At 34.5% G+C, this 19,470-nt stretch overlaps 3 protein-coding genes across 5 annotated transcripts in view; all 3 read right to left on the bottom strand.

The window, feature by feature from the left end:
* LOC127239416 (uncharacterized) overlaps positions 1-19,470 on the bottom strand; it is a 71,734-nt gene that overhangs the window by 21,829 nt on the left and 30,435 nt on the right. The gene's annotated exons all lie outside the window — the stretch shown is intronic.
* LOC127239411 (E3 ubiquitin-protein ligase BRE1-like 2) lies at positions 107-8,482 on the bottom strand. 3 transcript variants are annotated; one of them, XM_051257536.1, is made up of 19 exons: positions 7,950-8,480; positions 6,961-7,122; positions 6,778-6,865; positions 6,484-6,702; positions 6,177-6,344; positions 5,791-6,002; positions 5,563-5,646; positions 4,707-4,826; positions 4,444-4,630; positions 4,198-4,358; positions 3,496-3,567; positions 3,339-3,415; positions 2,952-3,146; positions 2,104-2,176; positions 1,901-1,987; positions 1,630-1,767; positions 1,351-1,550; positions 733-931; positions 107-598 (listed from the first exon to the last, which is right to left on the bottom strand). In XM_051257536.1, exons 1-19 carry the CDS (start codon positions 8,052-8,054, stop codon positions 467-469), a joined length of 2,679 nt encoding a protein of 892 aa, XP_051113493.1. In that variant the 5' UTR covers positions 8,055-8,480; the 3' UTR covers positions 107-466. The 3 variants fall into 3 exon arrangements, with proteins under 3 accessions (XP_051113493.1, XP_051113494.1, XP_051113495.1); XM_051257537.1 differs by having other exon boundaries at positions 733-895; positions 7,950-8,479; XM_051257538.1 differs by lacking the exon at positions 107-598 and having other exon boundaries at positions 840-983; positions 7,950-8,482.
* On the bottom strand, positions 10,103-11,608 carry LOC127239418 (uncharacterized). Its single transcript, XM_051257554.1, has one exon. The coding sequence runs from the start codon at positions 11,376-11,378 to the stop codon at positions 10,404-10,406; it is 975 nt and encodes a 324-aa protein (XP_051113511.1). The 5' UTR covers positions 11,379-11,608; the 3' UTR covers positions 10,103-10,403.

Below are 19,470 nucleotides of genomic sequence, written 5' to 3'. Positions count from 1 at the left end.
TATGCAAAGTGCAAAGTTGGCAATGCATGGCTACCCTACATTCAATTCATTCATTCAATTGGGTGAGGAGGCAAGAATAAGAAACATCCAAACAAAGCCAAGGAGCAATCAATCAATGCTGCTGCTGCTGCTGCTGCTGCTTCCCATTCATTCATTCATTCACCAAAATCATCATCATTCATCATTCAGGTCTCTCTTTCTCCCTCTCCCGGTCACTCCATCCATCCACTCCACTCCACTCTTCACTCACTCACTAACTGCTATTCAGACACACACAGGCAATTAACTAACAACTAGCTAGCCATCTAACTAACTTATATTGGATTCATTTGCTACAACACTCACTCCCACACCATAACAGCCTGCATGCCTTCGTGCCTGAGCCTCAATTCAATCTCTTTCGCCCCCCCTTCCTTCCTTCCTTGCCTTGCTTCACATTCACATTCACATCATAAATCCCTCTCCATCAGATCTTTACAAACCGAACATCATTCTGCCCAAACGCAGTTCCACACCCGGGGCACTTGCGGTGCCGGATCTCTAGATTTCTTTGGATGCATTGGTTGCAGAACAGATGGAAGCACTTCACTATCACAACCTGCCCCCCACGCCACATTATATATATACGGCTATTATTATTATTATTACATGACATCCAATGCAATGCAATGCAAGAAGTATAAGAATCAATGAGAGAGAGAGAGAGAGAGACAGACAGACAGACAGACATACCTCCTTAGGTCTATCGAAGCACACCCCACACTTAATTATGGCTTTGCAGTCTTTGATCTCATCCTGCAGCTTCTGTATTGCTGCCTCCCCAGTCTCCTCGGTCAGCTCGTCAACTCTTCTCTTCAGCTCGTCCACCTCTTCATCCAGCTTCTTTCCCTCACTTCTGCATTGCATTCCATTGTTCATAATCATCATCATCCTCATGCAACAACCATTGTAAACAAAACTCCCTTCAGAATACATACCGCACACTACGCATGTTCAATAACCCAAAGCAGTGGTAGAGCAGTTAGTTTAAGGCTGGACGTTCGTCCAAGTAAAAATTTATGTATCACATAAAAACTATTGCCCAGAGACTTTCAAATGTAAGTTGTAAAAATCATCTAATAGATCCCTTTCATTATTTAATAGTATATTTGTTATTAGCATATCTCTATGTATCACATCAAAAGTATTAAGTGGAGACTTTCAATATATATAGAAAAGATCATCTTACAAATTTTACAGTTCATCATTATATGTATCTTTATATCAGTAAACCTTTCATGTATCATGTAAAAAAAATATTCAGCAGAAAAATATCAATATAAGTAGGAAAAATCATCCAACAAATATTACCTGTCATCATTTAATTGTATCTTTACATCATCTATTTTTCGCAGGAGCTGCTCGTGTTCTTTCTCGGATGATAACAGACAAGATTTCAGCATCTTATGTTCCTTCTCAGCCTCTGTTAACTGCCACTTTAGAACTTCGTAGTTCACCTTAGGCCTCTCTTCTTGAATCACACTTAATGCTTCTGGGAAGTGAACTTTCATCTGCAGGGTTTACTTGTGCATTAGAGAGAGGCAGCTGGGTTCTAAATTATACTTTCTTAATTTGTGAGAACCATTTTACCTGCTCCTCAAAGTGATTTATTCTTGACTTCAATGCTTCAAGTGATCCATTAACTTGTTTGAGTTGATTTGCTAAGCCTTCTTTCTCAGACAGTAATATGCTTTGCGATTGCTTAGCTTTAACACTATCGGATACCAGCTGCAAAATGAATAGCTAATCAAATAATTTGTAAAAAAGGTCACATCACATAAAAATATAACTTTAAAAATCATATAAAGTAGATTATAGCATCAAGGAAAATGAAATTTGAATGACACAGATAAATAAAAACCTTTATATTAAATTCATCCCTTTCAGTAACTAGGTGCAACAAACGCTGATTCTGAGCTTGCATGTCTTCATAAGCTTGACCAATAGTCTGCAGGTACAACCAAACACTTTCACGAAACACCAAAATGAAGCAGAGAGGGGCGGTAGAAACTCTGCCTCTTAAACATGCATTGTTAGCAGCCTCACAATCGGCCAAATTTGTACCTCGATTTCAGATATATAGGACTCTGCATCACCTTCTTTAATCTTGATTGCTGCCTTGAGTTCTAGTACATCTCTGCAAGTAAATATTCCCACAGTTTCAATAATATAAGGCAGAACAAATGTACAGTTATAACACCTATCTTATATCTATATTCTGCTGTGCTTCCTCTTCAATAATTGAACAACTACACCACTACATTTGAAACCTTTCCTCTCAGTTTTTAATGTTATTTTATATTTTCCTGTTCAGAGGGATTGGGGATTAGTTCAGAGATAATGATATAGTATAATCCACTCAGCAACTAGCTGTTAACATATGGTCTGGGAACAACAGTTTCAAACAATAAACATTATTTCCAATACAATAATCATGCAAAAGATTACACTTTCTGGGCCTAGGGCATTCCAAGGTTCGCTAGGGAAGTATATCCTTCACACTTCATGCTTCATTTGTTTCAGAAAAGGGGTAATATAAGGAAGAAAAAATGTACATACATACAAGATGGAAACCAAATTGCAGCAATTAGACAGAAAGTGAAGCCACAAAGAAAGTGCATTCCGGAAATACAAATAAGCTTTGACAGTAGGCCAGGTACATCAACAACACCTCAATAACTGAAAGGTAATGGAAATTAAATAATTGTACAACTAAAAACAGTAGGGTAATTAGCACATTTGGTTGTTATGGTAATGGAAGCATAAAAAATAGCACATAATCTTCAATACTAATCATAACAATCAGTTGCCCTAAAGAGTTCTCTTATAGTATTTTCATCCAAATTTTTTTTTTCAAATTGTAAACCTAAAAATTATTCTTAGAAACCCCCACAGAAAGAAAAGTCATGAACCTGTCAGAAGCATCCAACTCAGCTCTTAATTCAGCTATCTCAGCTTCAGCAACAGAAAGCCTCTGATGGCATGCTGCCTCAGCTTCATAAGCAGCTTTTACTCTCAATTCTAAACTATGTTCGTCTAGAGCACTCTTCAAAGTTTCAGCTTGCAAGCGTGCTCTATGCTCTGATTCTTTAATTTCAGCCAAGCTCCTTCGTCAGACAAAAGTATAAGGCAGTGGCAGAATAAGTACTAAAATGCAGCAAGGAAAATCATACTAACAGGTATACATACAGATACTTTGGTGATGTAATACTATCTATAAATATACACAATAAGCCTGAGCTTCAAAAAAATAAAATTGTATTTCTTTATCAGCTTCCTCAAAATATGTGAAGAGCTACCTATTATCATAAATTTGCTGACCCAGCATATCCAAGAAGATTTCTAGCTCTTGATTTTCCTTCTGCATTTTGTCACTCTGCAAATTGAATTCTCAGAGTCAAGTAAGATCTTACATTGCTGAAGAGTGAATTAGATAACAATCATAGAAACACATACAATGTCCTTCAAAGACTTGATTTCCCTCCTCTCCTGAACATAATCATCAGCCAACTTTGTTAATTCAGTAGTCTGCTAACAAGAAAATGGAGCAAAGGTTTAGAATCACTGATAAAATTCACCATTAAAAGACAAGTTTGAATACTAAAAACAAAGAGGATCACAATTATAACTGCACCACATGGGGGGGGGGGGGGGTGGGGTTGATTTGGTACCAAAAAAAAACACAATGCAACAAATTCAAATATTGGGAACATTATCACAACAATGAAAGCAGAAATTTAAATTTTCCAACTTGAATGAAAAGAAAAAACCCTAAGAATTCGATTGTGGTGTTTTATAATTTTTCCAAGTATTTTAGGTAAAACATCCAAGATACACAGCATAATTTTGTTACCCTTTTCGGTTTCTTTGATTTTTTTTTCCCTTTATTCTCGTGCTCTCTTATCCCCGAGAGCATATTCTCATATTCAAAGTAAATAAAATTCAAGCCTGAAAGGAAGCAAACGAATATGGTTTCATAATTTTACAATATGTTTGTAGTTTTTATTTAGTATTGTGTTTTTTCAGGAATAGAACCTAAATACAAAGGTTTCAACTTAGGGCTGGAAACTAAGGTTCATACAGAAAAAACGGTAAGGGTCAAAGAAGATTTAGTATAATGGAGGATACCAAGGAATGTCATGTAGAATGCAGTCAAACCTTCACATTTAGCAATGCATTGAGTGAGTGGGCTTTCTCACGCAAGGAGAGGGCCTCATCAGCCGTATTTTTCCATTTGTGTAATTGAGTTTCCATCATCTCCATTTCTTTTGACAGTGCAGATGACATCACCTCAAACTCTTCTCTGACATCTTTTCTTCCTGAAAAGAGACAGTGACACTCAGATCAGGATGTGAATGTGTAAGAATCAACAGTGTTAATGAGTCTATGCACTTGATCATCAACCTAAATCTTGCATAACTTCTTCCAGCTTCATCTCCAACTCGTTCTTCTCAGCAACAGTTGTTTGCAACTGATTCTGCAATTCTTCAAGCTTGGACTCTGAACTAACAATAGCATTCCTTGCAGCATCTATAGAGTCCAATTTTGCTGTCACTTCTTTCAGCTTTCGCATGTTGGAATGCTTTTCAGCCTAAAATTTCACTCTCAGCAAATGCCTTGTGGATAAAAATAATAATAAAAAATAAATTCTATCGCAAGTAGAATACTTGTACAGATTCTGTTGATGCTCTACAGCGCTCTGCCTCAGCATTCCAATGCTGGAGTTGCTCATTCATGAAGGAGTAAGGGCGAGATGTATAGACGTACTTCTCCTCTTTCAATTCATCCTTTATAAGCAACAACAACAAATTTTAGAGGTAGGCCATAGTTAGCACTATAATTACTATTATTATATTTTTAATATACATAACACACATATATGCAATTAATAAAACAAACCTTCAACAAGCAAAAACAATCATTGAAGCATCTTATAGAAGATACGTAAACATGAAACTACGAAAATTAACTTCGATTCAATAACAGCGAAAAAATCAAAAGAGAAAATGGTGGAAGACAATATGACTTAACCATCCAGAACTAACTACATAAGTATATTGAATAGGATTGAACTTCAACATACACATTTTATGTTTTTAGTGTAAAATAGTTGTGGATTAGGAAAAAACAGAGTAGAAAAAAACACAATTAAACAAACCATAAGTCTAAAAAGTAGTAGCCGCAAACCCTAAATGAACCCCCTGCCCCCCAAAAAAGAAAAAAACAGTTGATATGGAAAAGTGAAATGGAAGATCGATGTGTAGAGGAAAAAGAATATATGAAAAACAGGAGGGCAGAGCGCAGTGGCTATGATGGAGAAACTTAGAAAAGATAAAATAAACCTTTCGATAATTTTGTTTAATGTTTTTCTAAAAGATAAAAACCAAAAGTAGCCCTAATTAATCCTCATTAACCCTAATAAATAATATTAAAATCATGCCTTGCACCATGTGCATCTGGCACGCGCCTTGCCATATAAAATAGCGCCACATAGGCAACATATCAAAAGGCTTTATTTAGAACCTGAAGAGCCTGCAGCTGCTTTGACAAAACTTTGTTATCCTCCTGAGCATCTTCTATCTCAGAAAGCCTATCCTCAGCTAGTAACTACATTTCATACGATCAAAATTAATGAATAACATGTTATCAAAAAAGATTAAAGAATATCATGCATTATGATATCAACATCATACCTATACCAATATCTATATCTATATGTGCATGTGTGTATATAATATAAATGATGGTAACCTTTGCTGCTTCAAGAGATTCTTTAAGTTCTCGTAATCTTTTAGACCTATCAGTATGTTTTTCTGGAGAGATGGTTCCATTCACAGCATTAGGAACTATAGCAGGGATAGGAATTGGAACATGTATTCCAGAAACCCCATCCTTCTGCATTTTGAGATTAATTAGTTTCCTTCTACTTTCTTCCAGTTCTGCCAAGCTTTCTTCCACCTCTCCTTCAAACACAAAAAGTGTGCACATTTAAAAACTTTTGGTAATAGATAAGAGTCAAGCTCACTATATTAGTGCCAATTTAAATAATGCAGGTAAACATAAATCAGTGTTGTGAAATCAATTATTTTATAGCATGCTTCCGTTCACATGAAAAAAAATAATAAAAAATGCACTACCAGCAAGGCGCTTAATCTCTAACTGATCAGCCAAATGGTTTTTCATGCGAGTTTCAATCTCATCAGCATACTGTTTCTGTTTAAGATGAAGCACTTCAATAACCTCATTAAGCCAATTCGTCTCCTCCGTTACAAAGCCACCAAGCTTACGCAATTGGATAACAGCATCTGAAAACATACACAACAATACAAAAATAAATATTTGTTGCACCTTAGGGCAACAAATGACTGTGCAAGAAATTTAGGCATCAATTTACAAAGTCGCAAAAATTAGATTATCAGGTTTCTTGACAAGGAATCTCATAACCTTCAGCTGATGGTTTTTCGGAAAAAATCCGGGCAATATCCTTTAACTTTGTTCTCCGAGAATGAATAGCATTTTCTAGTAATTTCATCATCTCTCTAGTAGAAGTCTGACGTGATGCAAGAGTTTCTTTGATATAGCTAATTGATCCATCAGTTTTGCTTTCCGTTTGTAACAACCTACAAAGAAATATATCCTCCGCAGGACACGACGGAATAGACCCTAAAGTGAAGTCAGAATGTATATGTATATCAAAGATGTTCACATCACCAGGACTGAGGAAAATCCAAACACTACCTCGAGAAGATTCTACATCATTGAAACTTTGCAAAGCACTTTGGGCAGCCCCAGCTTGTGCTCCAAGCAAAATGATATCGTCAATCAACTACACATAGGTGCCACTGAACTGATAAAGGATACTATTCATGTACACACGAAGGATATATTGAATATACAGCAACAAGACATGAAATTAGAAACCTGGTTCCATTGTTGATTCACATTAATTAATAGGTCATCGTAAGCAGTTTGCTTTTCTTTCAATTCTTGGATTTTCAATTCAAGATCATGGAGTCCATGCTTCTGTGTTTCCAACTGTTGAACAAGTTTCTGGTTCTGATACTGCAGAACTGCTGCATCCACCTGGTGAATAGATTTGACAACTTCATCCCTTTTGAAAATATAATCCAAGCTCTCAAACAAACATCCAGCTTTGCAAAAGAAGCAAATGAAAGTCATAATTGTTTGGTTCTAGTTTGAAATTGATTTGAAATGGAGCTTTAAATTTGAGTTTTTATTTAAATAGTATTTTCACGTTTTGTGACAAAAAATAATGTATTTTATTAACTATGCGTGTTGAATTATATAGATTTGTGTTTGAAATCATAAACAACCATTAGATGAAGGAAACTCCGAAAAACTTTCACATGGCCATTTTTCACTCTACCAGTCACAGCATACATTAAAACTACTCCGGACTTTTACTGGGCAACTTTTCCTCAGAATCCTTGCAACACCATACACCAAATTGTCAGTTCAAGCAACAAGAAAAGCAGTTCGTATTGTTGCTATTTAATTGATTATCATTATCATTATGGTTAGAAGACAAGAATAGTATAACTGCATCCATTGTGCTCCTAATTGCAGTCAGATTTCAAGGATTACCTCATTCTTATATCCCATTTAATGGAAACAACCCAACTATCCCATTCCAAGCCAGCCACAGCTGCTACACTAAATTGATCATAATGAAACCCAAAACCCACTACTAAAACCCTTATACCAAACCCAGTCTCGAGTTGAATCTAACTGTGGGATCCTAGATACCAAAGCAAAACATAATCCAGATAATAATTAACTGAAACATAAAACAGCTAAAATTGCATATAGAAATCAGTGAAAGCAGAGGCAAATCGCAGGCTATATACAGAATATTAGCTAACAAAAAAACTGCACAGCACAGCACTTACAGGTTTGTTGTCATCAGGAGGAGGAGAAGAAGAGTGACGAGCCATTGAGGAGTCGTTGTTGTCGAGGTGAGGTCGCTTTTGCTGAGGCTCTTCTTCTGGTTCCATTTAAAGAAAGGTCGCCCCTCTCTCACTCAGTCCAATGGCCGTATGTCCAAAACCCCCGACCATTACACAATCAGTTTGATATCCTTGTCTTCTGTGGTACAAAATCCAAGAACAAGAAGCACAAATTCGACTGCGGCGAAGTCGATCAACCCCAAATCATCTGGCGCCGTTGTAGCCCTAGAAAGTTTAGCGGATGGGGCACCTCGTCAGCAGAGCAAAAGGAGCGGGGGTTCTTGGAAATTCGGTCAATTCGACTATGAGTACCTCCTGGATGAGCAAGAATTTGAAGGACTTCAACAGCGAAGTGGAAATGGCATTAGTAAGTGAGTGACGAAGGAATCGAACAGAAGCAGCGCAGCGTTCCGATGGGATGGAATTGATCGTACAGCAGATTCGTTCGTTCGGCCGCCCAGAAATGGGCCCAATTCTATTGGATCAAGATTAGGTCTAAGTGTAATAAGCTTCTTTCTTCTATCGTAGTCTTTCTTGGATATCAAAATGATTGGATATTAAAGAATTTGGAAAAATGTGAATTAAATTTAAATTTTTATAGGAACAATTTGGTTTACGGACTTTTTCATAAGATGGAGATTTTACAATAAAATTTATGTATATGATAGAATTTACGTTTAATAAGAATTGGAATTATGTTGATAAAATTATCATGATTTGCATTTCTCAAATTTTGTTTATTTGGCAAATTAATATTTTATATTTGAAATGATATAATTGTTTTGATCAATTAAACTCCAAATTGCTGTGCTATCATTGTTGATATAATAATAATAATAATAATAATAATAGAATACCGTACGTACTGCTTGTATTTGTAGTTTGTTTGATTTTTGTTATTTTATAGTTTTGAACATTCGAGTAAAATTGTTTTTATATAATGATTTCATTAATTTTTATTTGCCATAACAATACCACTATAATTAATCAATCACATCTCTAATTATCATAAAATTTAATACGAGTGATTAAAAATAAAATAGAATATTTTCTTGCGTAGTAATAATAATAATAATGATAAATGACTAAATCCCACACTCCATCAATGAGTCAAGCGTTACGCATACACATATATATTTTTATTCAACCATCCTTTAAATATATAAAAGAAGATTGCAATAAACAACTACTGCCTATCATCATCATAATTCATAATAATAATAATAATAATAATAATAATAATAATAATCTTAATCTATGTGAGCATTATGCAAGGGCACACGTCACTCCAAATCAGACAATCCATTTCGTATTATCCAGATATCATCAGATTGGATTTATCCATAAATATATAATTAATACGGACCTCCTTAAATTTAATTACACGCTGTCATTAGCATTTAAGTGACCGCCGCCAGGCCCAGGCGGCCCGGACTTTGACGCCGGCGCCATCCCTCCTTACTTTTTTAGATAATATTTAAACATATTGCCGAAGCTATCTATAGATAATTAACCTATTATGACATTTTATACTAATTAGAATTTTATTTACTATTTTAATTCAAATTAGTGACAATAATTAGGAGAAAATTTGGAAAGAGACCTTGGTTACATTACATGGATTGTAATAGTTGTTATATCAATAAAGTCAATCGGATAGAGTAAATTAAACTATTCTATTCTGTCTGTCGCTTTTTAATAATTTTACACAAACTATATTTTTATTTAAAATATTATAGTAAATATATTTTTTTTTATTTAAGATATTATATCAAAATTTACTTTTTACTTAAAATATCACGTCATACACATTCATTTATATATCATAATTATTAATTATTATTAAATTCCCATATTTTAATATATTTTATGCATATAAGAATTGATTTTTGGTCAATTTTATTGAGCATATAGCATAATACAATTTAGCATTACTTCTTATGATATTAAGTAAATTATTTTATTTACTAATGCTATGCTATATTATTAATATCATTGGTAGGGGTTTGCTTTCAATAAAAAAATGATCTGATGTTAAATAAAATGCTAAAAGAATCGTGTGATGTGATTTGACTTGACGCACTGTACAACACAAGAAGCACAACGTACAAATCTCACCAGGAATTCAAACCAAGTAACATCACAGCACTTTCATGGTTCCTTCCCCCTTGAAATCTTTTCCAAGGTGAGATGACACGAGACACAAATTAATAAACAAACGTATGAAGCCAACATTCTTGTGGCTAAGAAAGGACACATGTAATACTAGCATAGCATCATCATACATACAGTACACAAGTGACACCTTTTCCCTAATTCTTACACTAAACCACCTTAAAAATTATGTATGTACCCACCCTTTTAATTAATTAATTAATTTCAACACTCATATCTTAGCTACCTTTCAACATCCATACTATTCATTGGCTTTCCAATTTGCAGAAAACTCTTAGCACTTCCCCCCTTGATGTTATTTCCAACATTGCCCTTCTTTTGTGCCTCCATATCATCATCGTTTTCGTCGTTGCTGTAATCATCGTCTCGTAGCACAAATCTTGATATGGATTGGTATTCCACCCCATCACCATAAAATTTTACGACAATCAAATAAAGGGTCATGGAGAAAATCACCACCCCAACGACATACCAACTAAACTCAATGTTGACGAGCGATTTAGCGCGATCCAAGGCCTCTTCCCCGTGACATCGCACCACTTTATGACCTTCCTCGAGGTTCATGAAACACCCTTTGGGAATTAGGCTCGGCGTCCATAACATGAACCCCATGAGCATGAACCACACCCCTTGGAACAATATACTCACCGATCTCACAAACCCATTCAAGAAGCTCTTGGGGTGACTAATGGCCATAAGGGTCGTCAAAAGCGAGATAAAAATCGCAATTTGTAGCAACCAATGGTATTGGCCCTCGACTCCCATGTGGTCCGCAGAGTGGAGGTGGAAGAGGAGGAGTTGTTGGCCGAACGCCACGGCCCCTAGCAAGTTAGTCAAGCCGTAGCGCGCGGGCGAATCAAGCTTATCTAGAACGATTGAGAAGAAAGCGTAGACGAAGAAAGTGAGGGAAATGTTGGAGTGCTCGAAATTGTGAAGGTGGTTCGAGGGGATGGTGCCGTCGGGGTCCAACGGTTGGTGGCGATCGGGGCCGATGAAGAGCTCCATGGATATGGACATGGCAGAGGCAGCCATGATCAAGTAGAGCTCGAGATACTTGATTCTTGAAGTGGGGAACCATGGGGAACAAGTGTAGAGCTTTGGATGGGTTGCATGGAGCTTTATGTGGTTGATTAAATGCCACAAGCCAATTATGAAGAAGCCAAATCCAGGTGCCACATGCCCTACAAGAGTGCCCATATTCGAACAATTCTTGATGGGGTTTAATTTAATTTTGTGTAATAAAAATGGAGGTTGTAAGAGAGGGCCACAAAGCCAATTATAAGTTGGGAGAGGACTCGGGGGATCAAAATAAAGGGGTGTGGTTGTTTATATATGTGGGGAGTGTGTTAGAGACTAATTAAATAATTTTTTTAATAGTAAGTAAGAAAGAAAATTTGAATTTTGTTGTGGTGTGTCTAGAGGGTTCTAAGAACGTAAATAGGGGTTTCAAAAATTGACAATTATAATTAAAATTTGACAAGGTTTTGGAGGCAGCTAGCTTGGGGAAGAAGGGTTTCGTTTGACCACAGATTTGAAGAATTGAGTTGAATTATATATGTATGACATTCTAAAATGTGTTGCTGGTTTTGTGAAGAGAAGGGTGGGTATCTTCTAGAAGAGGTTACGTTTTTGAATTCAATCAAGACACAACACAAATGCAAGCCTCGTGAACTAATTAAAATAAAAAAATAAAGAAGAAAGTCAAAAAGATAGGATTAAGTTAGGGAAACGGGGACTGCTCTACTTTGTGAAAACTATTAAAAACTTAAAATAAAATTATAGCTATGATCTAAATGTAGGATATGTATTTTTTGTTTTAGGGTCTGCCCCCGCTACGTCTTAATTTATTAGTCTAGATCGTGTTTGGATTGTGGGATTATTATTATTATTTGTACTTAAAATCATAATTGAATATAATATTTTATATAAAAATAAATAAATATTTTATTTCAAGCCATAAGATTGTACATAAAATAAAAATTAAAAAAAAAAAAAAAAAAGCATTGTGGATGATTGGATGTGTTTGCTTTTTGATTTTTAACATTTTAAGTATATATATTGATTTTAATAAAAATATATTGTTTTTTATATAAAATATTTTAATAATACTTTCATAATTTCCAATAACAAAAATATTAAAAATTTCTAAAAACTCTAAAATTGTATGGTTGCAATTTTCCCCTATACAATTTTATAATTCGTCAATTTTTATTTTCTAAAAAAAATTAAATGATCAAATTAAAATCTTATTTTTTATATTAACTTACAATTTAATTTTGCATATTTTATATTAAATTAAAAATTAATTTTATATTTTAAATATTACTATATTAATAATTATTAGATTATCATTAAATAAGAATTTAAATTCAAAAATTTTTACTTGTAAAATTCAGCCCCCAGCCAAACAAAAAACCTAAAATAGTCTATTTCTGAATAATGCATATTTTTATTGAAATGTAAATGTAATCATCCCACGCATCTCACGTGTTTATATACATAATTGAGCTAAATTTTAATATGTATTTTAAATTTGAGTAAAATATGAAATTTCTATTCTTATAATTAATAATTTCTTCAAAAGATCATGTTATTGTATTTTTTAAATAATTTATTAAACTATATTCTGAAGGTTATAGCTTATAATTCAGTATGCAAGATTATAGTATTTTTTATTTTTTTTAAAAAAAGAATGATCTTTATTCACTTAGACTTTGATTTCAAATTTTTCTTATGAAATTCTTACAATTTTTTTTTATACAAATACAAAATATATTACTCTCTCATCTCCATAACAAAATATCCATTTTTTCATTTTAGTCCGTAATAAAGTATTTATTTTTTTTAGTAACTGTACTATCTATCTAACATACAAATACCCTTACAATTTACAATATATTACACAAATGTCATTGCATTTATATCATACATACTAATAAGGTTATTTTAGTCATTTCTACTTTATTCATACTATATTCTAATATAATACTAATATTTCTAAAACTACCTGAAAAAACAAATGAATATTTACTTTTAGGTCGAAGATAGTATATCTAAAAATAAACTAAATTTCAAATAAAAAAACCTCAATTAATTAATTACATATGTTCCATCCATTATCCAATTGTGTGTTCATTTAACCGGACACGGATTTCAAGAAAAATATGTAAGAATAGAAATTTTACTTTTTTTTTTTAAAGAAAAGTGGTATTTTTTTACTAAAAAATAAAACGAGAATAAATTTGGATGACAACCAAAAAAGAAAAGTGAGAATAGATTTAAACGAGGGAAGGAGTATATTATTAATATTAAAGAAATTAACAAACGTATAATGAAAGAAGATATAAATGATAACTTTATTGCAATCCAAAAAATATATATATATATATATATATAATGCGTGCAGATATTTCCAAATACTTAAAAATGCAAGCTAAGTTGTTGTAATAATCTCAGCTCGATATGATATGCGGCAAGTGGTTGCATTGTATGTGTAGTATATACATATACATACATATAGATTCTTTGTATATATGTAACTATCAATCTTCTTCATTCGTCATTCTTACACATTTAATTACAATTTATAAATCATTGTCGTCATTCTTACAATATTTGAAGTTGCTTCAACCGAATAATAACTTCAATTCTTTAATTTTAATTTCCTCCTCATTTTATTAACCTTCACGTCATATATATATATATATATATATATGTTTCAGTTTCATTTTCATATATTGTTTAATTCTTCTTGATTCCAATTTGTTTACAGGGAGATACAAAAAGCATGCTCATATATGTTGTATACGTAGCACCTTTACCATGTATGCTTTTTCCTTCTGCGTGAGGTTTTATTTTCACCTATAAATAGATGTGCTTGATACAATCTAAATGAATGACAGTAATTACATTCTATTCACTTGTCTCTTTTCCTATCTCTCTCGTTATTTCTCTCTCTCGTTATTATATATATAAACCTTTATATATATATATATACTATACATCTATATTATAAATTATAATATACACACTCAAGCACACACATCTACATATATATATTTATTTATTTATCTAATATATATTTTATACAATATATTAAAGTAGTGGTTAGCGGTAGAAGTAATTAATATTTCTATTGGCTAATCCTATAATAATACTACAATACGTTATCAGCACGATTATATATTTTAATTTCCGCAAGGTAATATTTCATATTTTATCTGTTTATTATGACTAACCTTGCCAAACAGGAATTTCTCTCTCCTCGTTTCTAGCCAAAATTATATGGCATGGGTTCGCGATGTTAAAATGCATTTGGCATCAATGGGCTTGGAAAATACCATTGCCCGGATAAAAACTCCTCGAGCCAAGATCGTGCAAAGGCCATGATCTTTTAGTACCATCACATCGATGAGGCACTGAAAATGCAGGATGTCACGCTGGAATCCCCGCTTGAATTGTGGGAGAGATTGAAAGAAAGATATGATTATTTGAGGCTGACATTGTTGCCAAGGGCACGAAGCGAATGGCAAAGCCTACGGCTTCAGGACTTTAAAACAGTCCAAGAATATAATTCTGCCATGTTTAAAATAACATCACAGCTGCGCCACTGTGGCGAAAATGTATCTGAATCTGATATGATGGAGAAAACTTTCTCCACTTTTCATGCCTCTAACATGGTTTTGCAGCAGCAGTATCGCAAAAGAGGCTTCCAGAAATATTCTGAGCTAATCACCTGTCTTTTGCTGGCCGAACAAAATAATGAATTGCTGTTGAAAAATCACGAATCTCGGCCGACAGGTGCAAATCCATTTCCAGAGGAAATGCAATACAGCCAGCAAATCCGGTGCTTGGTCGTGGGCAAGTCAGAAATCAGCGAATTGATCGCGATCGAAATCAAAATCGCGGACGAGGCCGGGCAAATGCATATAGTCATCATAATTATCAAAACAGGCCCCGATATATGCCAAATCGGCGTTATAATGACAGAAGGCCGTACAGACCTCAACAGAGGATCAACACCGGGAGAAACAGAAATAATAACGAGGAATGCACTCGGTGTGGAATCAAAGGCCATTGGGCCCATGTTTTTCGCACAGCCAGTCACTTGGCTGAACTGTATCGGGCCTCAAAAGAAAGACAGGGAGGAATTGCCCCCGAAACAAATCACGCTGCCCACGATGACACATTTGACGATGTGATGAATGAAAATATCACGCACCTGGATGCCGATGATCTGCTTGATATAGCTGATGATGTCAAATGATAAAATATTGTTGTATCTCTTTTGTTATTTTGATGTTTTTTGCCCCCCTTTTTGTATTACCTCCTATAATATAAGTCTATTTTGATTATGTTAGTAATATATTTCTATTATTATTTTTACCTTCTTGCAAAGATATGGATGTCAAATATTTTGGAGCCGATGACAACATCTGCCTTATCGACAGTGCTACGACTCACAGCATTCTGAAAAACAAAAGTTATTTTTTCCCATCTTAATATGGGAAAGACCACAATTGTTACTATCAGTGGTGTATCAAAAATGATTGAAGGCTCAGGAAAAGCTATTGTATATCTCCCAAAAGGGACAAAAATGGCAATTGAAAATGTCTTGTTCTCGAGCAAAGCTCGAAGGAATTTACTGAGCTTCAGTGATATTCGGAAAAATGGGTATCACTTTGAAACATTGAATGAGGCAGAAAATGAATCTCTTCTGATAACTCAGGTTGTGAATGACAAAAGAATTGTGAAAGAAAAATTGTCATTATTTTCTTCCGGCTTATATTACTCAAAAATCAGTGCTGTTGAAACATATCACCTAGTAGACCAAATGGCTACTAGCGAATTTAAAACTTGGCACGATCGACTTGGGCATCCTGGCAATGTAATGCTGACGTGAATTATTGAAAATTCAAATGGCCACTGATTGAAAAAGAAAAATATTTTGAGTCCGAATGAATTTGCTTGTATTGTCTATTCCCAAAGGAAGTTAATAATCAGGCTATCTCCAACAAACGTTGGATTTGAATCCGCAGCTTTTCTGGAAAGAATTCAGGGTGATATTTGTGGACCAATAGATCCACCATGTGGACCGTTCAAGTACTTTATGGTACTAATTGACGCATCAACGCGATGGTCAAACGTATGTCTGTTATCTACTCGCAATCTAGCTTTTGCTAGACTACTTGTACAAATAATTAAATTGCGAACACAATTTCCAGATCATCCGATAAAGAAAATACGTCTAGATAATGCTGGAGAGTATTCATCACATACATTTGATGATTACTGCATGTCAATTGGGATTACTGTGGAACATCCTGTTCCCCATGTACATACGCAAAAGGTCTGGCTGAATCCCTTATCAAAATATTGCAATTAATTGCTAGACCATTATTGATGAGGTCTAAACTTCATGTATCATGTTGGGGACATGCTATATTGCATGCAGCAGCCCTCGTGAAAATAAGGCCGACCAGTTATCACTGTTATTCCCCCATTCAATTGGTTTCTAGAAAAATACCAAATATATCTCACCTGCGAATATTTGGGTGTGCTGTTTATGTGCCAATTGCACCACCTCAACGCACGAAAATGGGACCCCAAAGAAGGTTGGGTATATATGTCGGGTATGAATCACCCTCGATCGCAAAATATCTTGAACCAACAATGGGTGATTTATTTACTGCAAGGTTTGCAGACTGTCATTTTGATGAATCTCATTTCCCGACATTAGGGGGAGACAGTAATCAGCTGAAAAAAGAAATTTTGTGGAAAACACCACTTGAATTTGATCCTCGTACGAAACATAGTGAACTTGAAGTTCAAAGAATTGTGCATTTGCAGAAAATTGCAAATCAATTGCCTGATGGTTTCAATGATGTTGCAAGGGTTACGAAATCATATATTGCAGCAGCAAATGCACCAGCCAAAATAAATATCCCAGAAGGGAAAGTGCCGAGTGCTAATGAGCATACTGTCCGCGTAAAACGTGGCAGACCGTTGGGTTCCAAGGATAAGAATCCACGAAAGAAGAAAATTGTAAATACTGGTGAAGAGATCAACAATGATCGGATACCTGAAAAGGTCAGTACAACTCCTGAAGAGGTTGATACTAAAAATGCTGATGAAAGTGATGATGAAGTTATTGAAACTTCTGTTAACTATACCACCAGTGGAAAATATTGGAACAGAAAGAAAACAAATATTGATAATGCATTTGCATATTCTGTAGCACTCGATATAATGAAAGATGACGAGGATTATGAACCAAAATCAGTTGATGAATGTCAGCAAAGAGATGATTGGGCAAAATGAAAAGACGCAATTAAATCTGAATTGGACTCATTGAAAAAACAGCAAGTATTCGGCTCTATAGTCCAAATACCGGAAAATGTGAAACCTGTTGGTTACAGGTGGGTATTTGTGAGAAAAAGAAATGAAAATAATGATATCACAAGATATAAAGCAAGGCTTGTAGCCCAGGCTTTTTCCCAGAGACCGGGTATTGATTTTGAAGAAACATATTCTCCGGTCATGTATGGAATAACATTCAAGTATCTGGTGAGCCTGACAGTACACAATAATCTTGATATGCGATTAATGGATGTGGTTACTGCCCATCTGTACGGCTCCTTAGACAATAATATCTATATGAAAATCCCAGGGGGGATTAACATACCTGAATCATTCAAATCAAAGCCAAAAGAATTATATTTCATCAAATTACAAAAGTCTTTGTATGGGCTCAAGCAATCGGGTCGAATGTGGTACAATCGTCTCAGCAAAGCTTAACCAAAAAAGGTTATATAAATGACTCTATATATCCATGTGTTTTTATAAAGAAAAATGGGTCTGAATTTGTAATCATTGCTGTATATGTCGATGATCTCAATTTAATTGGAACTTCTGATGAAATCCAGAAAGCTGTTGAATATCTGAAAAAGGAGTTTGAGATCAAAGATTTTGGAAAAACTAAGTTTTGCCTTGGTCTGCAAATTGAGCATTTGGAAAGTGTAATCTTTATCCATCAATCAAATTATACCAAAAGGGTACTAAAATAGTTCCTGATGGATAAATCACATCTGCTAAGTACCCCAATGATCGTTAAAGCACTCGATCAAGCAAAGGATCCATTTAGACCAAAAGAGGAAAATGAAGAAATACTTGGCCCAGAAGTGCCATATATGAGTGCTATAGGTGCATTGATGTATCTTGCTAACAGCACCCGACCTGACATATTATTTGCTGTAAATTTATTAGCAAGATTCAGTTCATCGCCTACTCGACGACATTGGAATGGGATTAAGCACATTCTTCGCTATCTCCAAGGAACAATTGATCTCGGGTTATTTTACTCGAAAGATTTTCGATATGAATTGATTGGATTTGCCGATGCAGGATATTTATAGGATCCTCAAAAAGCCAAGTCTCAAACTGGCTATATATTTACTTGTGGCGAAACAGGGATCTCTTGGAGATCGATGAAACAAACTTTAACTGCCACTTCTTCAAATCATGCTGAAATATTGGCAATACATGAAGCTAGTCGAGAATGTGTTTGGTTGAGGTCAATGACTCAACATATTCTAAAAAATTGCAGGTTAATACATGACGATAAAATTTCCCCAACTACATTGTATGAAGATAATACGGCTTGTATAGCCCAATTGAATGGGGGGTTATATTAAAGGAGATAGAACGAAACATATTTCACCAAAATTCTTTTTTACTCATGATCTGCAACAAAATGGTGAAATTAATGTGCAACAAATTCGATCAAATAATAATTTGGCGGATATATTAACCAAGGCAATGTCGACGGCAACATTTGAAAAACTGGTAAAGAAAATTGGAATGCGTCGGTTCAGGGATCTCCAATAATGCTCAGATCATGGGGAGAATCAATATAAGAATGGTGTACTCTTTTTCCTTCACTAGGATTTTTTGTTCCACAGTATTTTTTTTTCTAGTAAGATTTTAACAAGACACATTTTTTGTATAAAAGCATCCAAGGGGGAGTGTTGTATACGTAGCACCTACGACGATGCTACATTGTAACCATGTATGCTTTTTCCTTCTGCGTGAGGTTTTATATTCACCTATAAATACATGTGTTTGATGCAATCTAAATGAATGACAATAATTACATTCAATTCACTTGTCTCTTTCCCTATCTCTCTTGTTATTTCTCTATCGTTATTATATATATAAACCTTTGTATATATATATATATATACTATACATCTATATTATATATTATAATATACACACTTACACACACATC

The sequence above is a fragment of the Andrographis paniculata genome, unplaced genomic scaffold (assembly GCF_009805555.1).
Source record: "Andrographis paniculata isolate CXL003 unplaced genomic scaffold, ASM980555v1 Contig77END, whole genome shotgun sequence".
In the NCBI taxonomy this organism is placed as follows: domain Eukaryota; kingdom Viridiplantae; phylum Streptophyta; class Magnoliopsida; order Lamiales; family Acanthaceae; genus Andrographis; species Andrographis paniculata.
Note: the sequence above shows the minus strand (reverse complement) of the source record. Positions and strands in the feature narration are given on the sequence as shown.

Bases quoted from the DNA above. Each gene is read 5' to 3' on its own strand.
- LOC127239411 (XM_051257536.1), bottom strand. From the start codon at position 8,054: ATGGAACCAGAAGAAGAGCCTCAGCAAAAGCGACCTCACCTCGACAAC. The intron at 5,647-5,790 runs GTTACCATCATT...TATGAAATGTAG, and splicing joins AATCTCTTGAAGCAGCAAAG to TTACTAGCTGAGGATAGGCT. The intron at 1,988-2,103 runs GTACAAATTTGG...TTGTACCTGCAG, and splicing joins CCTATATATCTGAAATCGAG to ACTATTGGTCAAGCTTATGA.
- LOC127239418 (XM_051257554.1), bottom strand. From the start codon at position 11,378: ATGGGCACTCTTGTAGGGCATGTGGCACCTGGATTTGGCTTCTTCATA.